Genomic DNA, 15,998 nt, shown 5'->3' with positions numbered 1-15,998 from the left:
CCTTGAACCAGTCTCAGTAGTTAATGATCTTAAGGGAAGTAAGGGAATTCAGTAACAAAGAAAACGCAGTCAAGAAACAAAAGTTCAGCAATAAAACGAGTCCTAATTGCTCCTCAAGGGATATACATAACAATCTGATACAGTTTTTGAGCTCTGCAGGAACTAAGGCCCCCACCTAGGTGGAAGATGGAATGATGATGTTGACCCTCCTGACTTCAATCAACTAAAGCTTGGACTCTGTCAACATTTGTCCCAATTCTATGCTGAATTCTCCTCTGCTCAAGCCTCTTCATGAATATGCATGTACTCTTAGCTTAAAACTTCCCCAATTTTGCTGTTTGGGGAGACACTACTTTGGGAAAGATCCCCCGAGTTCATCTTACTTGCTGCCAGTAATAATAAATCCTTCCTTCTCTCAAAAAATAAATAAATAAATAATAAAATAAAATAGTAACAACAACAACAACAAAAATACTCAGGAATAATTTAACAAGAAATGAGGAAACCTATATGAGAAAAACATTAAAATACTCCTCGAAAACAAAAAGGTAGACATTAATAAATGGAAAAACATCCTTTGTTCTTGGATAGTAAATAATAAAATGTCAGGTCTCTCTAGTTCATTTATTAATATAACAAAAATATCAATAAACTTTTTTATGATGCTAAATAAGTTGACACTAAATTCATACAGAAAAGTAAACATGTAACAATCATTATGAAAACTCTGAACTGGAAAAGGCTATGAGGGAAGTCTATTAAAACAATATAAACTCTAATTAAAACAGTGTGGTATTGGAGCATGACTACAGAAACAAGGCCAGTGGACTAGAAAATTCGGAAGTAGATCCAGGTACACGTGGTAATTAATGTACACAGGCAGAATATCAGATCAGTGGGGCAGTAATAAATGGTGCTGGGGCAATTGGATACCAATTTAGGAAAAGATAAGAATCAGAGCCATACCTCATACCACATATCAAAATAAACTCTCAATGGATCAGAGAACTAAATAAAAAATAAAACCACAGAAGTATCAGAAGAAAACATGAGTGAATTCCTCTAAAACCAGTTTTAGGAAAGAATTTCAGAGTGTGATTCAAGATCCACATGTAAAAACAATGAATGATAAATTCAAACTATATATATATTCCTTTTTTTTTAAAACATGGAATGCATCACAAATCTGTGTGTCACCTTTGCACAGGGTCCATGCTAATCTTCTCTGTATTGTTCCAATTTTAGCTTATGTGCTGCCAAAGCGAGCACTACATATATATTCTTAAATCTTTTACTTGTTAAAGAAATTCAAAAGACAACGAATTGGGAGAAAATATAACATATTACGCAGGTAAAAGACTAATATCCTTAATATGTAAAGAATGCTTACAAATTAATAAAGAGGGACCAAAACCCTAAAAGCAAAATGGGCAAAAGTCATGAATAGACAATTCACTGTAATGTCCCTTAAATATATGACAAAATTATCAATTTCACTTAGAAAGGCAAAGTAAAACTACACTGAGATAACATTTCTCACCTATGAAATCAGCAGAGAAGTCTGACAACACACTCTGGTGCAGACACTCTTGTAAGTTGCCAGTAGGAGTGCAAAAGACTACAACCCTCATAAAGCAGAATTCAGTAATTTTACAACAAAATTACATAGCATTTACCTTTTAATCCCAAAATCTCACTTCTAGTAATTTACTCTAAATACACACCTTCAACCATACAAAAATACATATGCATAAGTTATTCACTGCAGCATTTTTTTTTTTTAAACATGATGATCCATTTATTTATTTATGGCTGTGTTGGGTCTTCGTTTCTGTGCGAGGGTTTTCTCTAGTTATGGCAAGTGGGGGTCACTCTTCATTGCGGTGCGCAGACCTCTCACTATCGCGGCCTCTTGTTGCGGAGCACAAGCTCCAGACGCGCAGGCTCAGTAATTGTGGCTCACGGGCCTAGTTGCTCCGTGGCATGTGGGATCTTCCCAGACCAGGGCTCGAGCCCGTGTCGCCTGCATTGGCAGGCAGACTCTCAACCACTGCGCCACCAGGGAAGCCCTTCTGCAGCATTTTTTAATTGAAAAATATTGGAAACAACTTAAATACTTGTGTGTGTGTATATATATGTGTATATATATAGCATTGCAAAAACTGGATAAAGATGTGCAAAAGAATGAAATTGGACCCCTACCTTACACCACTCACAAAAATTAACTCAAAATGGATTAAAGACTTAAACATCAGACCTGAAATGGTAAAAATCCTACAAGAAAACATAGAGGAAGCTCATTGACATTGATCTTGGCAACAATTTTTTGGATCTGACACCAAAAGCACAAGCAAAACAAAATAACTGGAACTACATGAAACCAAAAAGCTTCTGCACAGCAAAAGAAACAATCAACAGAATGAAGAGGCAATCTATGGAATGGGAGAAAATACTTGCAAATCTTATATTTAATTAGGGGTTAATATCCGAAATACATAAAGAACTCATACAACTTAATAGCAAAAACCCCAAACAATCCAATAAAAAAAATGGGCAGAGGAGCTGAACAGACATTTTTCCAAAGATGACATACAAATAGCCAACAAGTACATACATGAAAAGGTGCTTGACATCACTAATCATAAGGAAAATGAAAATCAAAACCACAACAAAAGCAAAACCAAACAAAAAATAAAACAGAAGTTAAAAAAAACAAAGAAAACAAAAAACAAGAGAACCAAAGAACCCAAAAAAAAAACCAATAAAAACAAAAGTAACAAAAACAAAAACAGAAAGCAAACTAAAAAAAAGCAAACATAAAACAAACACACATAAATGATTAAAAAAACAAACCCACAATAAGATATTTCCTCACACCTGTAAGAATGGCTATCATCAAAAAGTCAAGAGATAACAAGTGTTAATGAGGATGTGGAGAAAAGGGAACCCTTGTGCACTGTTGGTGGCATTGTTAATTGGTACAGTCATTATGGAAAACAGTGTGGAAGTTCCTCAAAAAATTAAAAATATAACTACCATATGATCCAGGATTCTCACTTCAGGGTATATATCAAAAGGAAATGAAAACAGGATCTCAGAGAGATATCTGCACTCCCATGTTAACTGCAACACTATTCACAATAACCAAGATATGGAAACAACCTAAGTATATGTCAGCACATGAATGGATGAAGAAAATGTGATTGAGATACATAGATACATATCATATTCCATTGTATACATATACAATGGGATATTATTCAGCCATGAGAAAGAAGGAAATCATGCCATTTGTGACAACATGGATGAACCTGGAAGGTATTACATTGAGAAATACAAGTCAGACAAAGAAAGACAAACACTGTATGATATCACTTATATGTGGAATCTAAAAAAGCTGAGGGGAATTCCCTGGTGGCGCAGTAGTTAAGAATCCGCCTGCCAATGCAGGGGACACGGGTTTGAGCCCTGGTCCAGGAAGATCCCACACGCCGCAGAGCAACTAAGCCCGTGCACCACAACTACTGAGCCTGCACTCTAGAGCCTGTGAGCCACAACTACTGAGCCCACGCGCCGCAACTACTGAGCCCACGTGCTGCAACTACGGAAGCCCACAAGCCTAGAGCCCGTGCTCTGCAACAAGAGAAGCCACTGCAATGAGAAGCCTGTGCACCGCAACAAACAGTAGCCCCCGCTCACTGCAACTAGAGAAAGCCTGTGCAGCAATGAAGACCCAATGCAGCCAAAAAAAATAATAAATAAAACAATTTTTAAAAAATTTAAAAATATATATATATATATATATAATAAAAAAGCTGAACTCATAGATAAAGAGTGGTGGTTACCAGGGGCTTGGAGGTGGAGCAAATGGGAAGATGGTAAAAGGGTACAAATTTCCAGTTATAAGATGAATAACTTCTTGTGATTATAGCTAATAATATTTTATTTTATACTTGCAAGTTGCTAAGTGAGAAGATCTTAAATGTTTTCACCACAAAAAAGAAATGGTAATTATATGATGTGACAGAGGTATTAACCATCCATCACTTAATGCTATGATGGTAACCATTTTGCAGTATATATCAAATCAACATGTTGTATGCCTTAAACTTATACAACATTATATGTCAATTATATCTCAATAAAGTAGGGGTGGGGGAAGAAATGGCTTTGGAAAAAAGGGAAGCATCTTAGATACTTATGCCATCTATACTTACGTGTCCACATTTGTGTTTGACTGAGAGCTTAGAGAGTTATCCAACTCATTCTCACTTTCTTCTGACTGGCTGTTAACAGTTCCTTCTCGTTGGTCATCATCTACTTCATTAAGAGCCTTTATCAACACAACAATAAAATAATAACACAGGTTGGTTATATACACACTCATCCTTTCTTCTTGTCGTAACAGAAGAGAGATCCCTCCTTCTAAGGCTAATCCCTCCACGTGTGGCCTAGAACCCAAACCCTCTTACCTCCTTCTAGTCCATCAATTGCCCCTTCTCTCTCCTGCATCTTCACCTTCTCCTTACTGGCTTCAGCTCATCCACATTTAAATCTAAGTCTCTGCCATCTTATCCGTACCCTATACTCACCTCGAGCTACCATCTACTCTTTCTGTGCAACAAACTTCTTGAAAGAGCTGCCCGCCACTTCTCATTCACCATTTATGCCCTGCAACTTTGCTTCTGCCCTGCCACCCCATTTAAACTGTTCTCTACATGGTCAACATCAACACACCTGTTCCCAAATCAAATGGATATTTCTGTCTTTGCCTTCCCTTACTTCTGACTCATTAGACATCAATGACCACTCATGTCTTTCCCTCAAAATCTTTTGAGGAAGATAAACTTTTCTTTTCCACTTCCATGATACCATATTTTCTTGGTTTTTCTTCTTTTGGCCATTCCTTCCCAATCTCCTTTACTGGTTCTTTTCCTACCCTTCCCTTTTTCTGATGTCACTCAAGTTTCTCCCTTTGGACCTTTTCTCCTCTCATCTGACTCATTTTCTGTATGATTATATCTAATTCCAAGGTGCAATTACGAGCCAAATGCTGTTAATTTCCAAATTTCTAGCTTCACTCAGATCTCTCTTGAGCCCTCAACATTTATATCCAACTGCCTAAAAGATATCCTTAGAACATCCTATATACATATACTCAACATGTCTAAAATTCATCATTTTCCTAAGCCTGTACTATCATTCTTCCAGAGACCTTGTTCCTGTCATATTACCAAGACCATAAACAGCATCACTATCTACTCAGGTTCTCAAGCCAGCAAACTGGAAATTATCCTTCTTCCTCATCCATCACATCCAATCAATCACCCAATCCTGTCAATTCTATCCCTTCTTAATCTCTCCAATCTATCCCTCTTCCCCTCTGCCTCCTTCCCTACTGCCACTGCTTTGGGTCAGTCCTCACCACTTCTCGCTAAGATTCCAACCTGAGTCTTCTAACCAGATCCTCTCACCAGTCTTGTCCCTCCCTCCCCAATCCATCTTCCACGTTACCGTCAATTTCGCCATGACTGCGCTCTTCTTAAAATCCTTTAGTGGCTCTACTCTTGCTTTCGGGCTCCTTAGCCCTTCTTGACCCAGCTCCTTCTTGTCTCTCTAACCTTGCCTCTTGCCATTTCCCAACCTTCATCATAGAGACCATGATCATTTGAAAGCTAACTTTTTAGTAAGTGCCAAAACATACATGGCTTTTGGCTAGGGATATGGCTAATGGACTTTGGCTATTAAAAATATGTGTAGGGCCTCCCTGGTGGCGCAGTGGTTGAGAATCTGCCTGCTAATGCAGGGGACACAGGTTCGAGCCCTGGTCTGGGAAGATCCCACATGCCGCGGAGCAGCTGGGCCCGTGAGCCACAACTACTGAGCCTGCGCATCTGGAGCCTGTGCCCCACAACGGGAGGGGCCGCGATAGTGAGAGGCCCACGCACCGCGATGAAGAGCGGTCCCCGCACCGCGATGAAGAGTGGCCCCCACTTGCCGCAACTAGAGAAAGCCCTCGCACGAACCGAAGACCCAACACAGTCAAAAATAAATAAATAAATAAATAAAGTAGCTATAAAATTAAAAAAAAAAAAAATGTGTAACATTCTACTTAATTGCCTTTATAAGTAGAAAACAGTATATTTATATGATTCTGGACCTTGTAATTCCCTAGGACCATCCATCTAATTGATGATTCTCCTTTTTTTCATAAAAGATACAAATAACTTAGGAAATTGCATTAAACAGGTACTGAGACCTAGTCATTCTTAAAAAGTTGATTTATTTTAGTATTAAATTCTTCATGGGCTTTTAAAAAATGTTTCCAATCTCAAAATTCTAAACATTTTGATTAATTAAGACTTCCAATTAGATTAAGATACAGCTAATAAATGTTTTACTACTATACTTTTCCCATGTAACTAGTCAATAAATTCAAAGTTTCTTGGGCAGCGGCTTTTTAAACACACTAATACATTAGAAGGGACAAAGGTATTTTTAAAGAAATAGTCAAGTCTGTTGCATAGTGACTAATTCACTGACTTTCAGATATAGTCTAAAATATTCTTTTTGGGCTTCCCTGGTGGCGCAGTGGTTAAGAATCTACCTGCCAATGCAGGGGACAGGGATTCGATCTCTGGTCCAGGAAGATCCCACATGCCGCAGAGCAACTAAGCCTGTGCACCACACCTACTGAGCCTGCGTTCTAGAGCACCGGTGCCACAACTACTGAAGCCCGCGTGCTCTAGGGCCCGTGCTCCGCAACAAGAGAAGCCACTGCAATGAGAAGCACCCAACGAAGAGTAGCCCCCACTCGCTGCAACTAGAGAAAGCCTGTGCAGCAACGAAGACCCAACACAGCCAAAAATAAATAAATAATATAAACAAATTTATAAAAAAAAAAAGAAGGGACAAAGATTTAATGAAGAACTAACACCTGGTATCATGCTCAACACTTTACATAACCTATCTGAGCTGATCCTCACAACAACCATAGCAGGTATATTCTATTCCCATTTAACAAAAAACTCTCTGAGCCAACTCAGATACCTTGAGAAATCAACTCAACATCGAACAGCTAGTAAGTAACAGAATATGAACATAGATTCACCTGACTCCAAAGTGGGACGTGGAAAGACTCTCTTGCTGTTTCCATATTTGTAATGGTGACACAGTCTTTTTTTTTTAATTTAATTTTATTTATTTTTTATACAGCAGGTTCTTATTAGTTATCTATTTTATACATATTAGTGTATACATGTCAATCCCAATCTCCCAATTCATCCCACCACCACCACCACCCCCTCAACTTCCCCCCTTGGTGTCCATACCTTTGTTCTCTACATCTCTGGGTGACACAGTCTTATGGAGCCAGACAGCCTAGATTTGAATGCCATCTCTCATGCTAACTATCTATGTGATCTTGGACAAGTTACTTAATTTTTCTGAGCCTCAGTTTTTCCATCTGCTAAATGGGGATAATAATAGTAACTACCTCCTAGGTAAGCACTCAATAAATGTTAGCTATTATTATCCAGTCCTATCTTGTTTAATACAAGCATTACTCACAGAAAGTGCACTATGCTTGAGTAAGAACAATTCTAGCAACCACAACTTGGTATTTAGATAGTAAAGCTTTTGAAATGTTTACCACTATGCCTATCTACATCAACTTAAACTGAATTTCAGCATGAGCATTATGGCTGTGAGTAAAGCACGTTACCTGAGGCTCAATAACAGATTCACTAAGGATGGCCTGGGTGACAGGGTCTTGATTTACCACAATGGGACCTTGAGAGGAATCAGGAGCCATTGTTACATTTGGAAACCCTGCAGAAGAAAAATAAGTCATGATGATTTTGTTTCATTTAATTAAATTGACTTCACACATACTATACACTGCCATAGGTCTGAATTATCGTATGAAAATCTTAAATAATAATAATAGCAACTCGCACTTAAATAGTGCTTACTATACGCCAGGCATTGTTCTAAATGCTTTTACATATATTAAGTTATTTCACCCTCACAAAATCCTATGAGGTTATTAGTATCATTATTTCACATATGGGTAAACTGAAACTCAGAGACGTGAAGCAACAGGCACAGAGTCACACTAGTGAGCGGCCAAGCCAGGATTCAAACCTTAAACTAAAAACTAATGATCTGTTTTTAGGGATTAAGATAAACAACAGATTATATACACATTAAAGTGAATAATGTTGTGCATCTCACAAGAGGCAAAGTTCCTTTTAGAGAGACACTGAAGTTGGTTTAGGTTTCGAATTAAGCTTCACTCAAATTACATACAAAGCAGATACTTTAATTATATGGTAATTTAATATTAATAAGCTGAAAATGAAATCATACCTTAAATTATGAAATCTTATACATGTCACAAAATATTTTAGTAAATAATAACAATTTACCTTTCTTTAACTGAGTAATTTGTAATAGTTAATATTCTTAGTGAAAAGCAAATAAATTATAATAAATCTATGTCTAACAACTCTTATATGCTATCCACCCTAGAACACATGTGATAGAAATAATATGATGCCTGAGAAAAGATTTTAAATTCTTTCAAATAGCCAGGTGTGGGCTATGATGAATAAGATAAAGAAACTTTTGTTCGATGTGACTACTTTACCTGTGCGCCTACAAGGAAAATCAACAAACAGATCTTTTGCCGTAGCCATCAAATGATCAGATTTTTCCAATACATCTTGCATCTGGTATTGATCAGAAAGAATCTAGACACATGTTAGTGATAAATATTATTATTCAGAAAAAAATATATACACTTAATAAATCACAAAGGAAAAGTCCATACAAAGGCAGGAGCTTAAAAATAATCTCAAATCCTTCAGCGGCAATATCATTAAGTACCAGTAGATGGAGCTATTATAATAATTAGTGGATTTCAAATGCTTGGCTTTGATCCAAAGAAATACATTACTAAATTATGACCCAGTCCACACACAAATGTAGACAAACACCAAAATAAAAGCTTTGCTTAAACTTACTCTTTGAGAACCACTCTGATATTTTCTTTTTAGTGTCTATTCTATTTTTTCAAATGATGGTCGCAACCCACCTACTTGATTTTACAATCCATTAACAAGTTGTGATCCACAGTTTGAAAAACACTGATTAAACATGAATCTTTGAGCCATAAACTCAGACTCTGAGTGTGACTCTGGTGTTTCAACCACTAAAGTGATTTCATAATCCACTAATGGGTCATGACCCACAACTTAAAAAACACGACGTGAGATACGACTTTGGGGGCATTAAACAAAAAAGTGATGCTTCTGCATTTATAAACAAGCTCGATTTTTATCCTGGAGAAATGAGAACTCAAAAAATACCAATACAGCGGTGTCTCTGATTATACACTTTCAACTCAGGAACTTTCCCAGCTACAAGCAAGGTTGCGCAGGCTAGAGTAAAAGCAAGTCAACACCCACCACCACCAGATCGCATTCTTAGGTTGAAAGGAGTCTCAAAATTGGAAATTTTCCAGTTTCCAACACTGACTCAAATCAAAACATCTGGTAACAAATGCTCTTACCAGAATTTCTCTAGACCACGGAAACAAGCATACAATGTGACCTCAGTTACTGTTTTAGGACATGAAGAAAAATAACAAGAGTCACATTCTGACTTTTTCCCCCTTCTTCCCCTGCTAAAGCCAAGCAGGTTGGCTGACTCTGTTAGTGAGACTAAAGTCCTGAATCTGTTCTCTCCACAAAGAGTAAGTTTTGGAATGGCACAGGACAAAGAGCACATTTGGAGTCAGAAGGCTGGCATCCTAGGCCCTGTCAAGAGATACAAAAGTGTATACTAAATCTGTATACAACTCTAGAGATATTTGAGAATGTTGTTACAACTTAAATTTTCATCCCTGGTTAGCCATTTTGTAGCACATGCGATTAGAGTTTAGGAAAGAAAGTAAATGAAGCATTATAATCTACCACTTATACAAGAAAAATTATACAAAATATATTCCCTAGCAGCAGTTTTGTTTACTATTTTTTAAAAAGGTATTGACTTCCTATCAAAATGAAGAGATATAAATTGAAAGAAGCAGATTGTGGAGAAATAATTTTATCATATCAAGACCTGATACTAATTATAATGAGGTCTCCAGAAAACCCACCGGCCTGCAGCCCTCTCCCTGCTAGTCCCTGCCCAGGCTCCTTGGGGCAGATGGCTTGAGTGGCCAGAGGTCAGAGCATTGGCTTTCTCCTGCTCTTTCTGGATTTCTTTATCACTCCTCTATGATAAAACTCATCCTCATGATAGGTAAATCAATCTCTGCAGGCCCATCTGTATATATTACTTCTGCAGATGGGTTTGCAGAGCACAAAACCAAACTTATGAAGAGTACAACAGAATACATCTTGGATTTTCAAAAGATCAGTCAAGGTCCCTTCAAAAACATTATTAGAAACTTCTCATGCTAGCCGTTTTGCTCTCTGGTAATAAAAACCAGACAGAATTGGGAAAGTACAAAGAGACTAGGTTAGTTACTATACTTTTAAAATTTACAGAATCTTTATCAAAGCCACCCTCTCTCTGATTTGGATTTGGACCCTTATTTGCTTGATTCCCATGGCATGAGTGGATCATACAGCAAATGATATCTAAGATTATGCTGGTCAAAGAGCTTTTCTCTTAATTTACATTAATCGAGGAGCCCAGCTTCTGGGGGACGGGTCCTGGTAGCTCGAACACATAACGATAAAACCTAGGTGGATATGCCCAAGGAGGACTCTTCCTTTGGTCCCCTCACATACCTTATCACAGACATTACAAATATAGCAACACTGAAATAATAGATGTACGAATCCTTTGACTCAGCAATTCCACTTTTAAGAATTTATCCTACAAATATATTTATACATGTACTCAAAAACATATTCAAGGATATTCATTACATTATTTATAGTGACAAGGCGGAAATAATCTGTGGGTGGCAGACACTGCTACTTATCCACCAATATCCTTTCTTTCTGTTTTCTCTTTAACAGCAGAACTCCCAAGTTAGCCAAGTACATAGTTAATTTCCCAACCACCCTTGCAGGTGACAGTGGTCACTTGATGAAGTTCTGGACAATGGGATAGAAGCCAGAGCTTCTGGGGGATACGTAAAGGGAGTGACATGCATTCTCTTCCCCACTTCATGCTGCCTGGGAAACATCTGAAGGAAGCTGGAACAGCCACTCCAAACTCACATATGGAAGCCCTGTAATAAAGGACCAGAGATCCCCCTACCCACTACCATGTATCTCTGAGCTGTTCCATAAAAGAGAAATAGATTTCTATTTTGTTTAAACCAGTATATTCTGGGGTCTTTTTTTTTTTCCAGATGCTTATACCATACTCTGATACACATCCCGAATGTCCACTAATAAGACACTAGATAAATAAATTGTGGTATATCCATATACTACCTGGCCATTAAAAAAGAAAAGGTAGATTTATAAATACTGACATAGCAAAACCTCCAAAATATGTTGTTAAATGGAAATGCCTAAATCCCACTAATAGCAGTTTCTCAACCCTAGCAAAATATTAAAAATTACATTAACAACTGTCTTGAAAATACCTAAGTGGGGCCGCATCCCAGATAAACTGAATTAGAATACCTGAGTATAAATATGTCTGAGTCCAGATACTGGTTTTTTTTTTAATGGGAATTTTTTAAATGGAAATTAGAATCAGTCAGAGTTGAGAAACACTATGCTAGAGCATGAGGAAGCCGCATTACAGAAAGAAGGCAGAGAAATTTCACTCACCCTCTCTTACCACTCTTCTTCAACCCCTAATTCTACCACATCTACAAGGTATAAGGGATTCAGGACATGAGCAGGGGCCACTAGGGAGGGGAAACAAAAGCCCAGAGTCACCTCAAAGGGGCTGCCTTTTTCCCTGGCCAGATTTGTGTTCTTAGGCCTTTCATGGAGAATTACCATGTAACATTTAAATGTAGGTGACTTGCCTAAGATCACCAAAAGATACGTACCTCTAAAGAACCATTTGCTCTCAATCCACTGTTCTTTTTACAAGCTCATGTAAACATTTATTTGGGAGATATAATTCTTCCTCATGATATATAAAGTCATGACTTTCATATTTCACTAAGAAGCCTAACAAATTCCTCAAAAGACAGAATGTGACTTAAAGCTGCAGCAGAAGGTCACCCAGACAGCCAAGTGCCATAAGCTCCAACACTGAACAAGAAGAATAAGGGCATTTCTTTTACAATGATTTCAGCCCAAATAAAAGAAGGGTTTTACTGTAGCTTCTTCTTATTTTCTATATTATTTATTACTACCCACTCTGATTACTGATTCAAACACCCTACATCTGACAAAAGATTAAGCCAAAGACAAGTGCCTTACTAATTTGTTGGACAAACACATATTTTTTTTTTTTTTGCAAAGTAATCTAACAGCATGGCTGTTGAATGGAGAAAAATAATTATAGCAGCTTTATATATATATATAGGGCATTAATTATGTGCCAAGGACTGTCCTAATCACTTTAGTAATATTTTATCACTGAAATCTCCTAATAATACAATCAGGCAAACACCGTTACTCCAGTTTAAAGATAAGAAAATTCAGGCTGAGAAGTTAATAATTTAAGGTCACCTGGCTAGTAAACTGAAGAGCGGGAATTCAAATCACGAAACTAGACTGTAATCGTCACTCTGCTCCTTTTTCCAAAGTCTACCTGTAGATCATTGCATAAGGGCACAATAATGATTAGAGTCTCTCCAATGTGAATCAAATACATGGGAAAAGAGAGACACCTATTTACCTCTTCTTTTCTTTCTAACTCTACAGATAATGCAGTTTAGCATTACCTCCTTCATGAGAGACAATCTCCTTTTCTCAAGATTAGAAAGTTCCGGTTTCTGCTTCTTCCATTTTCTCTTCAAAGCTTTTTCTTGGAGCTCCCAGTGTACTAACGCTCTATTCTTCGATTTGTGTATTTCATGACGACGGATCTATATGGAAGAAAAAATATATAAAAGAATGTTTCAGGAACAAAGAACTTGCCTCTTCAGATGGTAGGACAACCTAACCTAGTTCAACTTTTTTTATTTTTTCTAGTCCAATATATGTATATTATATATATATTATATATATATAATATATATTCACAAAATTTTCTCCATCTCCTGAATTTTCAAAAATGATTTTTTGAAAAACAAGTATCTAAAACTAGTAGACCTAGGGAGTTCCCTGGTGGCCTAGTGGGTAGGATTCTGGGCTTTCACTGCTGTGGCCTGGGTTTAATCCCTGGTCAGGTACTGAGATCCCACAAGCCACGTGGCATGGTCAAAAAATAAATAAAACAAACTAGTAGACCTAGCTAAAACACAAAATGAAAGAATATTAATTTCTACTTCTTTTGCACAAGACTATCCAATAAAGTAGTGTTTTGAAAACTGCATCTTGGTACTCACTTAATGGGTGGTAAAATAAATTAGTGGGTCAAAACCAACATTTTTAAAAAATAAAATAGAATATAGAATAGAAAATATTAAGAACACATTGCACATAATAAAATTTAAGAATTCTTTTGTTAAATTTTTCAGTTACATATGTGTGTACATGTACAATTATAAACACACACACACACACACACACACACACACAGACTGAGTATGACATAAAAGGCACAAAATCCACTGAGTCATCTCTGGCAAAGGCACACCCATTCCATGATATTCACATCACCACCAAGAACTCACAATGCAGTGTGTTTATAGCCCTGCAATGGCTGCATGTGGAAGTGGGTCCATGGAGATGCAGGACTCCAAGGAAGTGGAATTCCAGAAGCAGAAGCAGAGATATGAGCCACAGCTTAAGAGTTAGAAGGGAGGAATTCACTAAGGTGGCTCAGGAACAAAAGCAGATATTGGCTTTACAAGCACACTAGTATTCAGAACTATGAATATGAACAAAACCTGTATGTCATCTGATAAAATGTACTACTGAGTTTGCACCATGTAAATATGAAATCAGTCCATTAAGAGACTAACAACCAAATATTATGTAAGGATTCTGATTCACAAAGAACAAATGAAGATGACATTTTTGAGACAATCAGGGAAATCTGAATATGGATTGGGATTAGGTAATACCAAAATATTAGTGTTACTTTTGTCAGGCATGATAATGGCATTGTGGTTATATAAGAAAATATCTATTTTTTTTAATGCAAACTGAATATGTAGGCACAAAATGACATGTCCTCTGGGCTTTGCTTTAAAATGCTCCAGTGAAGAAGCAACGGGTAAGATAAATGAAACAAGTATGGCAAAATTTTCATAACTATTATATCTAGGTGAACAGTATATGGGAGTTCTTTATACTTTTGTCGCTATTTTCATGTGAGTTTGAAATTTTTCATAATAAAAAAATTTTAAGTCAGTTGGGCATCATTATTATCCTCAACAAACATTTAATGAGTACCTACTACGATTAAGATTCCTAGGCCCACAAAGACGTATAAGATACTGTCTCTATCCCTCAAAAACATTAATAATCTGCCCAGAGAGATTGGACATATGCATATAAAGATAAATGACATGCATTAGATAGCATATACTCAATGCCTTATGTAGGTAGTAAGTACAACAACAGTTCAGAGAAGAAAGCAACTGTTGGGCAGCTTCAAAGAGTAGGACTTCAAACTTACTACAATAATCAAGAGAGTATGGTACTAGCATAACGATAGACACACAGATCAGTGGAACAGAAATGAGAGTCCAAAATAAACCCTTACCTTTACAGACAATTGATTTTCAACAAGGGTGCTAAGACAATTCAATGTGAAAAGAACAGTCTTTTTAATAAATGGTGCTTAGACAATTGGATATGCATTTGCAAAAGAATGAAGGTGGACTCCTACCTCACACCATACACAAAAATTAATTCAAAATGGATGAAAGGCCTAAACGTAAGAGCTAAAACTTTAAAACTCTTAGACAAAAACATAGAAGTAAATATTTGTGAACCTTGGTTAGACAATGGTTTCTTAGATATGACACTAAAGCTACAAGTGACAAAAGAAAAAAATTAGATAAACTGGACTTCATGAAAATTTAAAACTTTTATGATTCAAAGGATACTATCAAGAAAGCTAAAACACAACTAACAGAATGGAAGAAAATATTTGCAAATCATATATCTGATAAGAAACATATCCAGAGTATATAAAGAACTCCTACTACTCAACAATAAAAACACAAATAATCCAATTTTATTTTTATTATATTTTATTTTTTGTGTCCCTCTCTTTATCAAGCCCAGTTCATAGTTGTCACATATTTCCTCTGGAAATTTTTAAATAACTAAGAGACTCGAAGAGACATTTCTCCAAAGAAGATACTACAAATGGCCAATAAATATATGAAAGGATACTCAACATCATTAGTCATTAGGGAAATGCAAATCAAAACTACAATGAGATTCCACTTTATACCCCCTAGGAGAACTAAAACCACAAAGATGACAATGACAAATGCTGGCAAGGGATGTGGAAAAATTGGAACCCTCATACATGCTGGTGAGAATGTAAATGGTGCAGCCACTTTAGAAAACAGTTTGGCAGTTCCTCAGAAAGTTAAATACAGAGATATCATATGACTCAGCAATTCTACTTCCAGGTGTACACCCAAGAGACTAAGAGCATATGTTCACACAAAAACTTGTACACAAATATTCATAGCAGCATTATCTATAACAGTCAAAAAGTAGAAACAACCCAAATATCCAACAACTGATAAATGGATAAATAAAACATGGTATATCCGTAAACAAAATAGTATTTGGAAATAATAAGGAATGAAGTACTGATACATGCTACAACATGGATGAACCTTGAAAACATTACGCTAAAAGAAAGAAGCCAGATATAAAAGAATACATATTGGGGCTTCCCTGGTGGCGCAGTGGTTGGGGGTCTGCCTGCCA

At 36.8% G+C, this 15,998-nt stretch overlaps 1 protein-coding gene and 1 non-coding gene across 8 annotated transcripts in view; both read right to left on the bottom strand.

Moving 5' to 3' along the window:
- SPICE1 (spindle and centriole associated protein 1) overlaps window positions 1-15,998 on the bottom strand; it is a 204,793-nt gene that overhangs the window by 44,952 nt on the left and 143,843 nt on the right. For all 7 annotated transcript variants that reach the window (XM_059921121.1, XM_059921119.1, XM_059921122.1 and 4 more), the window contains 4 exons: window positions 12,878-13,021; window positions 8,651-8,753; window positions 7,724-7,830; window positions 4,218-4,333 (listed from right to left, as the gene is read on the bottom strand). In XM_059921121.1, the coding sequence (XP_059777104.1) occupies window positions 4,218-4,333; window positions 7,724-7,830; window positions 8,651-8,753; window positions 12,878-13,021 (470 nt within the window). The remainder of the gene's footprint in view (window positions 1-4,217; window positions 4,334-7,723; window positions 7,831-8,650; window positions 8,754-12,877; window positions 13,022-15,998) is intronic.
- LOC132365670 (U6 spliceosomal RNA) lies at window positions 1,163-1,269 on the bottom strand. Its single transcript, XR_009503192.1, has one exon. It is a non-coding gene; the product is annotated as a U6 spliceosomal RNA (small nuclear RNA).

The sequence above is a fragment of the Balaenoptera ricei genome, chromosome 4, assembly GCF_028023285.1.
Source record: "Balaenoptera ricei isolate mBalRic1 chromosome 4, mBalRic1.hap2, whole genome shotgun sequence".
Taxonomy (NCBI): Eukaryota; Metazoa; Chordata; class Mammalia; order Artiodactyla; family Balaenopteridae; genus Balaenoptera; species Balaenoptera ricei.
This window is presented reverse-complemented; position numbering and strand designations above follow the sequence as displayed.